The following is a 10089-nucleotide window of genomic DNA, read 5'->3' as shown; positions in this document are numbered from 1 at the left end:
AAAACACTGGGTGAATGCCTTCCGTCTATCACAACATGATCAATTTGATTTCTAGTTACTTGATCAGGAGATGCTTGAATCTGGTGCTGCTAACTACCAACAACCTCAACCTCATGCCGTTGTTTCTTCATGAAGGCTGAATTTTCCGACGGTGGGGCCAAAGATATTTTCCCTTCCGATTTTTGCATTAAAATCTCCTAGCAGAATTTTAATGTCATGGCCAGGGCAACGGTCATATGCTGTTTCTAGGCGCTCATAAAATATATCTTTGGTCTGTTCATCTTTATCTTCGGTCGGAGCATGGGCGCAAATTAGACTGATGTAAAAGAACTTCGCTTTTATACGGATTATAGCAATTCGCTCATCTACTGGAGTGAATCTGGAGACAAGGTCTTTTATTCTCCTGTTAACCATAAATCCGCAGCCAAATTCATGTCTCGTTTCATGGCAGCTATAATACAGGGCGTAATCGTCTGATTTACTTACGCCTGTCCCTTTCCATCGCATTTCCTGTAAGGCAATAATATCGGCTTTGTACTTCTTGAGTATATCCGCCAAAGCGAACACTGCCCCTGTTCTGTATAGCGTGCGCACATTCCAAGTGCAGATTCGCAGATCGTGGTCCTTTATACGTTTGCGGGGGTCGTCAACATTAGGGGGGTTTGGTTTTCTTTTTCTTGCTTTTTCATAGTAGGTTGGGTTTTCCGAGAGTGGGCAACTAACCCGACGCCTCAACCCATTTTTTTATAGTTCTTATGGGTGAACTCGCGGCACATATTAGCTCACTATTTCATCGGGTGATGAGAATAGCTCCCCAGGTGGCACCGCGGGGAGGTCAGTGTCCACAATTGAGATGAAAGAGGGACCAAGATAAGCCTGGGCTTCGCCATGTTAAAGCTAATCAGAGCCGTTGCTTGGTATCTATCATCCCCTACGCCACCCCGGCCCTATATAAGGCGTGGATTTAATTAAGAATATAAGGCGTGGATTTAATTAAGAATATAAGGCGTGGATTTAATTAAGAATATTTTTTCCGGCCCTATATAAGGCGTGTATTTAATTAAGAATATTTTTCCGGCCCTATATAAGGCGTGGATTTAATTAAGAATATTTTTTCCGGCCCTATATAAGGCGTGGATTTAATTAAGAATATTTTTTCCGGCCCTATATAAGGCGTGGATTTAATTAAGAATATTTATCCGGCCCTATATAAGGCGTGGATTTTGTATCACAGTGTTAATGAAGATCTCTTCATATATTTTTAGCCCTCAAAATCTATTGGACAATCCGCCACGGAATTTTGTGATTCTATTGAAGAAGGTATTGAAACAGTTACAGAACATTCACAATCTTCCGAAATAAGCTTTCTAGGACATTACAAAAGTAAATTAGAGTGTATTTATCAAAATTATCATTATTTGGATGCCTATGGAAGAATTGATGTAAGTAGTCGAAGTCTTCACAAATAAACGTAAAACACTAATCTTTTTAACATTCTAGGAATCCGAAATAATTCGAAGCTATGAAGAGGCCTATGTGGTCAATGATGACACGACGAGAGATGTGATTAAATTGTGTGTTCATCATGCCAATGGGAAATTTCAACAAAACAACTTACAAGATGAGGTTTTTGCACTGCAGAATTGTTTGAAAAAACATAGTCCAGATTTCCAGCTAGTCAGTCAACGAAGGGATGAATTGTCAAGAGATTATTGAAAGTTGTTCGATTTATTAAGATTATGGAATAAATTTCTACCTTTATTTTAAATTAAATTAAACAACATTTGGGTTTTCTTTTTGTTTTTGTAAGTTCAATTGTCTCAGCAATCTCACAATCTAAACATTAAAATTGAGTAAATATGATCAGGTTAGGCCATGACCATTATGTGAATCTTTCTCCGCTTTCTTCTGCCCTCAACAAAAAGTCAATTAATTTAGGTTTCTGTGGCTGGTACTTGTATGGATTTCATGGCTGCGGTAATGTGATCATCCAATGGTAAACTCTCATCCATGGAGAAATGACGATAGTTGTCCATGAAATAACAGGTACCATTGTCGGCATTATGGAATTCCTTGGGCAGGAATGAGGGATCCCTGGCTTTCAAATCAAATTCATAGCCGGGATATTTTATGAGCCATCTGCAAATAAACACAGAATATTATTTAAGAACCCTATACATGACATGTTGCTATACTCACTCCCTAGTGGTGGGGCTGACATTAATCCGACAAGCTTCACTGCTGGACTCAAACTTATTGGCAATGGTGACATTGTGGCCAAACAGACAATAACGTGGCATCTTGCGACCCACAACCCCGGCCAACACCGTACCCGTATGCAAGCCAATACGCATCTTAATTTGTTCTCCATCATGGGTAATATGTTTTGAACAGGCATCAATCATTTTCAAAGCCATCCATGCCACCTTATGGGCATCATAGATCGAGGCGCGATGTAAACCACTCGCAACACAATAGGCATCACCAATTGTCTCCACTTTATAGACATCGAACATATCACAAAATTCATCGAAATCCTTATACAAACTCTCCAACATATTGATGACCATAAACGGAGTGGCCCTTGAGCAAATGCTGGTAAAGCCGACAATGTCACTAAACAGAATCGTAACATCCGGATATGTTTTGGCATCTATACTGGCACCCAACCACAAACGCTCGGCAATCTCTGCTGGGAAAATCAAATGTAGAAGACTGACATTTTTCTTTCGCTCCTTGGTGACGGCAGCATTCGCCTCCTCAATGGAACTTTTCAATTTGTCCATGCGTCGTCGCAGGCCATCTTGGGCACGGGCTTGTTCGCCAACCAATATCACTTCGCGTGTGGCATCGTGTAGGGGTATATCGGAAATGAAGAGGCCGTTGCAAGTCAAGCCATCCAAGCCGTCAAGGAAAGGTGAACCCATAAAAAGCAAGGAGTTCGACTCGGGACAGTGGACCATTTGTCCCTTGATCTCAAGACCCTGTAAGAGGAAGAAAAAGGTTTGGAAAATATTTCTCAAATTCTTTTAACTATTATTGAAAAATATAGAAAAATTCATCGGAGGTCCACAATAAAGTATACGTTCAGAATACTGACCCATGTTGAAGTCCAATGTAAGGACCCTGCTAAAGAACACAGCCTAATTTTCTAACCGAAGTATCTGTAATAAGGCATTCCGTATTCTTACAGATGATGGTAGCTTCTTGCAGAAAATGTTCAATGTAGGTACATATTTTGATATATTCCCCATATAAATATATATTTGTAATGGACGAAATTTCGGACGAATTCTAAATATAGTTCCACTTTTGAGCAAAGGACCCTCATAAAGATCGGCCACTATTTTAGGTATTTTAAAGATAATTGCCGATGTTTCCTGCCGAAGTGGTTATATAGGTACATGTTAGTTCATAGTCTCTATATAATTGACCCGACCAAAACTAGTAATTTTTAAGGTCGTAGCCGCTTTTTACCATGGCATTTCGGATTCTCAGAGGACAAGGGACATTCTCTTAACAAAAGTTCCACTCCCTTACTTTCGCTGTTTGTAATCTATATGAGTATAATTTTGAGGTCTCAAAGAATTAATGATCTACTCGCAGAACAGTATCAATGTAGGTGTAAATTTTGACATAGCACCCACGTAAGGGTGCTATGTCCTAGCCGCAGTTTCAAACCACAATTTATGTCAGTGTGTGGTTATCAAAATCTATTAAACTTCCTAGGAGAAAATATTCAGTATAAGTCCCTGTTTGGCCTTAACCTTCATGTAAGGATCCCGATCAACCCCTGTTCTCTATATTTTAAAGGTCTTATACACAGTTTCTGACCTATATGACTATAAGCTGACATATTGGGTTCTATGAGGAAAAATTACCTCGTAGTAGAAATTTTTAATATAGGTAAATTTTATGAGCCCAGTTTAAAAGCCCCTGTTATGCATTGTGAAGGTCCTTACTGCATTTTTTAATCGAACTGTCTGCTGTCTGAGGTTACCAGAGGATACAAAATATACTCGTAGAAAATATTCAATGTAGACCCACGTTGATAGGAGTTGGTATTTCGGGTTCTCAGAGGACAAAGCATCTCTTTGTAGAATAGTTTCAATATAGGCCCATGTTGTGTCATAGTCCCATTTAAAGGTTCCGACCCATTTTAGGTACTATAAAAGGCCTAGCCGCATTTTCAAATCGAGGAACCTGTACTTTAGCAGTTAAAGTTCTTAAAAGAAAAAATTATATATCCTCCTCTTCATTTTGTTCCTTGTCCATAGTTCAAGTCGAACTTCACTGTAATTTTTTTCGACACTTACCTTAGCTGTAAATTCCTGGACATCGGGAGGACTTTTCAGAGCAATCAAGAAGGGAGTACAAGTACGGCGTACAATATCCCGAAACTTCAAAGTCAAGCCCTTGGGACGTTTGAAATCAAAATAGGTTGTGGCATGGCAACCGAACTCGGCCATATATGGCTTATACAGCTTACTGAAACCACGGCCTAGGAAATAAATTTATTTAAATTATTTATTACTTTAATTATCCATCCATTCCACTCACCCAATTGCACCAATTCCAAATCTTCATTCATTATAAAATGCCATGGAAATGCCTTACAGAATGTACTTGAGTTCATGGTCAAATCCGAAGCATTTGTTGAATTGCTACGCTGTGCTGGTCCCTCAGTGGATTTACTAACCGTACGTACTTCACGAGCATGACCATCCTTGGCCAAGGAGAACAAATAACGATAACGACGATTATCACCCTCAACAGGTTCAATTTTTATATTGACCTGGACATTGAAGAGGATTCGAGTGAGAGCCTTTAGAGAGCCCAACAAAAGCCATGCAATTACGGGACGTTCCGAGGTAAATATCAATTCACCATCACCGGCACACACAAAACCCGTGTCACTCGAATCATCGTCCTGCAATCATCATTGAATTTTTACAAAGATCTTTTAAATAAATTTGATTATTGTTACCTCTTGAAATTTCAATACATCATAGACCCCATCCAGGGAACCCAAAAATTCTTGCAATTCAGTGCCCAAGCAACGGAAAGCCCTCTCAATTATTCCCGTGCAACAGGAAGTGATTAGCTCTTCTCCCAGTAAAACCAGGATTTCACTAGCACTCGATTCATCCATTTCGAGTAGGATTTCTTGGATATCGGCCAAGTAATCGTAGTTTGGATAGGTTTTAAGGGTCTCCAAATCAATTCGTCTGAAATAAAAGGTCCGGAAATACAATCTTAAATAAATCCACGCCTTTTATAGGTCCGGAAATACAATCTTAAATAAATCCACGCCTTTTATAGGTCCGGAAAAAATAATCTTAAATAAATCCACGCCTTTTATAGGTTCGGAAAAAATAATCTTAAATAAATCCACGACTTTTATAGGTCCGGAAAAAATAATCTTAAATTATTTTCACTTAAATTCACGCCTTTTATAGGTCCGGACAAAATAATCTTAAATAAATCCACGCCCTTTATAGGTCCGGAAAAAAAATAATCCTAAATAAACCCACGCCTCTTAAAGTCCGGAAAAATTAATCTTAAATAAACCCACGCCTTTTAAAATCCGGAAAAATAATATTAAATAAATCCACGCCTTTTATAGGTCCGGAAAAATAATCTTAAATAAATCCACGCCTCATACAGGGCCGTAAAAAATAATCTTAAATAAATCCACGCCTTTTATAGGTACGGAAAAAATAATCTTAAATAAATCCACGCCTTTTATAGGTCCGGAAATACAATCTTAAATAAATCCACGCCTTTTATAGGTCCGGAAAAAATAATCTTAAATAAATCCACTCCTTTTATAGGTCCGGAAAAAATAATCTCAAATAAATCCACGCCTTTTATAGGTCCGGAAAAAATAATCTCAAATAAATCCACGCCTTTTATAGTTCCGGAAAAAATAATCTTAAATAAATCCACGCTTATTATAAACTCTGAAAAAATAATCTTAAATAAATCCACGCTTATTATAAACTCTGAAAAAATAATCTTAAATAAATCCACTCCTTTTATAAGTCCGGAAAAAATAATCTTAAATACATCCACGCCTTATATAGACCACGAAAAAAATTCTTAAGTAAATCCGCGCTTTATATAGGCCCCAAAAAATTATCTGAAATAAATCCGCGCCTTTTATAGGCCCGGAAGAAATATTCTTAAATAAATCCACGCCTTTTATAGGCCCCGAAAAAAATCTTAAATAAATCCATGCCTTTTATAGGTCCGGAAAAAATAATCTTAAATGAATCCATGCCTTAGGCCCCAAAAAAATAATCATCACTAAATCCATTCCTTAGGCTCAAAAAAAAATTATCTTCACTAAATCCGCGCCCCGAGAAAATAATCTTTACTAAATCCACGCCTTATACAGGTCCCGAGAAAATAATCTTAAATAAATCCACGCCTTATACAGGTCCCGAGAAAATAATCTTAAATACATCCACGCCTTATATAGGCCCCGAACAAATAATCTTAATTAAATCCGCGCCTTATATAGGCCCGGAACAAATGTATAAAGCATTGATTTACTTCTTATACTTACAGCTTCGATATATTTGGCCAATTTTTACGATACTTCAAAATAAGTGCTGTTACGGCAGTATTTAAATCTTCATTCTGTAAATAAAATTAAATAATTGTTAACACAATAATATTTCCTTTTCTTCCTCGATTCAATTTACCGATGGCGCTGTCAACAGCTGTATGGCCATTTGTAAATGAGTCAGCGTTAGAGCATCACCGGGTTGTTCCTCATCTTCCAAGGTCCAATTGCCTGAAGGTTCTGCGACCACAGATGGTTGGCGTGACAGTGAGTCGGCACGACGAAAGTAAGGACAAGCCATTTTTGTCGCACAGTCTTGGAGCACTTAATCCAGCAGCAGTAGCACACACAAAGAGAGACAGCAGAAGAGCCGTTTAAGTGGTCCTTCAGATGATGACAAGCAGACAACCGGCAAAGGAAAAACTGAAGGAACAGAAAACAAACCAAGAAATAAAACCGATGGAAATTTATGGACCAGAAAATAGAAATTCATATGTACAGCAAAGGTGAATGATGAAGGAGACAATGGGCTACCAACACACATGCACATTCGAACACACCTAGAAACCTATTACAATTATAGATGTGTGTAGATGTTTGGACATACATCTGTATATAATATGCATATTTGTAATTTGCATCTAACAATGCAAATTTTCATTTCATTTCCAAGTTCAATGTTAAATTTGAGGAGAATTTAAAAAAGGAAATGGAAAGGACAAACAAATTAAATGGCCTTTTCGCAAAATTTTTATGGACAATATCTTGAGAATATATTACATTGACAAAAGGCAATCCAATTATAGATTTCATTAACACCAAAGGACATTTGCAATTTCCTTATTTGCAAAAAATGTGGTACATTAATCGAATTTCAGTGCAATAGGGTCATGTGTATACTCCACAGAGAAAAAAAAAACAGTGGAAAACTAAGGATACACACACAATGTTCATCCTTAACTTCAACTTGAAAACTTCATAAATTCCTCTTATTCGCTTTTATTTTCATTTTTTTCATAGCCTTTTATTTGACTTTTTCTAATTTATTTGTTATATATATTTATCATATATTTTTATAATATAATATAACATTTATTATTGTTATTTGCAATTTTATTGTCACTTTTTTGGTCTTAATAAACACATACACACACACCTACACTCACTCGTTCGTTCGTTCAGGACCTGCCTTTGGTGATATAAACTTGTTTGTCGTACAGCTTTAAAGGAACTGTATGCTGATTTGTTAACTGACCAAATGTGTCAGTAGGTTCTTTATGTGCGAAAAGCTTTTTTATTTTTCAGGATATGCATTGGGGCGCAAACTCCATTATGAGAAAAGCTTTATATGGGAGCTTTTCTCGTATGGAATTTGCACGCTACATGATATGTGCGGGTTTGTTAATGTTTCGTAACATTACGCTTGTACCGATATTTTATAAACACATTTTAAAAAACATATAGATTCTTCTAAATACCCTCAATCCTGAGGCGTAATTTTTTGGGCTGAGCCTGGTCAATGTTCTTAAAACTGCAAAAGCTATTAACATAAGTCTCAAATTCGATTATTTTATTCGGGGAATGGAGAAGCTCACATATATCCAGGAAAACCAAGCTATAATATTCGCTTGAATAGAATCTCCAAAGATCGCGAAATAGAGGTCGACCAAGAAACACCTAGCGATTAACAATAACCCACGAAACCATAAAGGAAAGTAGTAAAGTCGTATGGGCCGACTATATTATACCTTTCACCACTTTGGGTATATTCAACAGACAGACGTCACATTTTGAATTTGGACGAACTTAATATATGATCTATATCTACATGTATACCGACTTAAATCAATCCATACAAATTTCATTCTGCAACCTATGCTAGATTTATGCTGCAGCTCAGCGCACAGTGAAAAAATGTAATAATTCACAAAAAGTCGGTCTAAATATATAAGTGAGTTATGTCTATGTCATTCCAGGCTCGGACGAAAATATATACACTGGTGGCCAAAACTAAAGCAACTGAAATTGCAGACTGAATTATTGGCCTCTATTTTTTTTTAATAAACTTATAAAGTATTTTCAGAAGTAAAGACGTAATTTATTTGCTTTGAAAAAAACAACATATTAAAAAAAATAAATTTACCCAATTTTTGCTTGGTCAAAATTAAAGCAACTTTTAGATTTTAGCATCTTTGTAGAACCATTGAGATGGGATCGGGCGACATAGATATTTGAAACCATAAAAAAAATTAATAAACACAAGATTCTGAAATCGGTGAAAAATTTCATGTAAAACAGACAGACATAGAGTCTTTGGTGTGCTATTTGTATGAAATCGAGGAAAATTATGTATCGGATCTATATGTAAACATGAACCGAATTGAACAACCGTTGCATACACATCACTCTACACTAAATTTAATGCCCTCTGCCAAATTTCGTGTACATCGAAAAAAACATAGGCACTTTGGTGCACCATTTACATAAGATCGGACGAAAATATATATAAAACCTGCATATATCTAAATATGAACCGATTTCTACAAACTTTAAAATACATCGTTCTTGACTTAATTGCATTTTCTGTACAAAATTGTATCCCAATCGGACAAATATTGGGAATTTCGTGGGCCATTTACATACATCGGGCGAAACTATATATGAAAGCTATATCTAATTCTGACCCGATTTTAACAAAACTATATTTAAATCTGAACCGATTTTAACTAAACATCGCATACATAAGTATGGATATAATTCAGTACGCTGTGTAAAATTTGGTCTCACTCAGACAAATATTGGGAGTTTGGTGCATCATTCAAATAAAATCGGATGAAACTATATATGGGAGCTATATCTAAATCTGAACCGATTTGAACTAAACATCGCATACATCAACCGGGAGCTAGTTCAGTACGTTGTGCAGGATATTGTGTCGATGGGATAAATATTGGGTCTTGGTGAGCCATTCACATAAAATAGGACGAAGCTATATCTAAATGCGAACTGATTTCAACAAAATTTAGCAAACATAAGTATGTGCCTAATTCAATACTATGGGCAAAATTGTGTGTCAATGGAACAAATATTGGGAGCTTGGTGTGTCATTCACATAAAATCGGACAAAAGTATATATGGGAGCTATATCTAAATCTGAACCGATTTCAACAGAACTTATGACCCTGATTTTGTCTCAATCGAATAAATATTGGGAGTTTGGTGTACTATTTAGATAAAATAGGACGAAAATATATATGGGAGCTATATCTAAATCTGAACCGATTGTGACCTGTGTCACATTTTATTCAATTCGGATCATAAGTGCGACTTGTACTTTGTTTACAATTTAATATGGACGGACATGCTTAAATCGAAAATCAACCCAATACAATTATTGGCCCACTTCCATGCACTCACTTTTATATCCTTCACTACACTGTGGTTCAGAATACTATGTCATTGTGTATATGTTTGTAACAAGCAAAATTAAACGAGATTGTTTTTTTTTTAAGAATATG

General features: G+C 36.5%; 1 protein-coding gene across 1 annotated transcript; it reads right to left on the bottom strand.

The window, feature by feature from the left end:
- Nucleotides 1-1934: 1934 nt before the first annotated feature.
- LOC133329916 (head-specific guanylate cyclase) lies at nt 1935-6882 on the bottom strand. Its single transcript, XM_061538375.1, has 7 exons — nt 6711-6882; nt 6572-6645; nt 4988-5228; nt 4561-4930; nt 4317-4501; nt 2200-2984; nt 1935-2139 (listed from the first exon to the last, which is right to left on the bottom strand). The coding sequence occupies exons 1-7, from the start codon at nt 6870-6872 to the stop codon at nt 1935-1937; spliced, it is 2022 nt and encodes a 673-aa protein (XP_061394359.1). The 5' UTR covers nt 6873-6882.
- Between the last annotated feature and the right edge of the window lie 3207 nt (nt 6883-10089).

Source organism: Musca vetustissima, unplaced genomic scaffold (assembly GCF_032173495.1).
Source record: "Musca vetustissima isolate MV318-11 ecotype Yass unplaced genomic scaffold, APGP_CSIRO_Mvet_v1 utg122483, whole genome shotgun sequence".
Classification (NCBI taxonomy): domain Eukaryota; kingdom Metazoa; phylum Arthropoda; class Insecta; order Diptera; family Muscidae; genus Musca; species Musca vetustissima.
The sequence above is the reverse complement of the archived record's forward strand: the minus strand, read 5'-3'. Positions and strand labels throughout refer to the sequence as shown.

Excerpts from the sequence above, each read along its gene's own strand:
- LOC133329916 (XM_061538375.1), bottom strand. The coding sequence starts at position 6,872 with ATGGCTTGTCCTTACTTTCGTCGTGCCGACTCACTGTCACGCCAACCA. Across the intron at positions 5,229-6,571 it reads TGGCCAAATATATCGAAGCT|ACGAATTGATTTGGAGACCC; the intron begins GTAAGTATAAGA and ends CTTTTATTTCAG. Across the intron at positions 2,140-2,199 it reads GTCAGCCCCACCACTAGGGA|ATGGCTCATAAAATATCCCG; the intron begins GTGAGTATAGCA and ends GTTTATTTGCAG.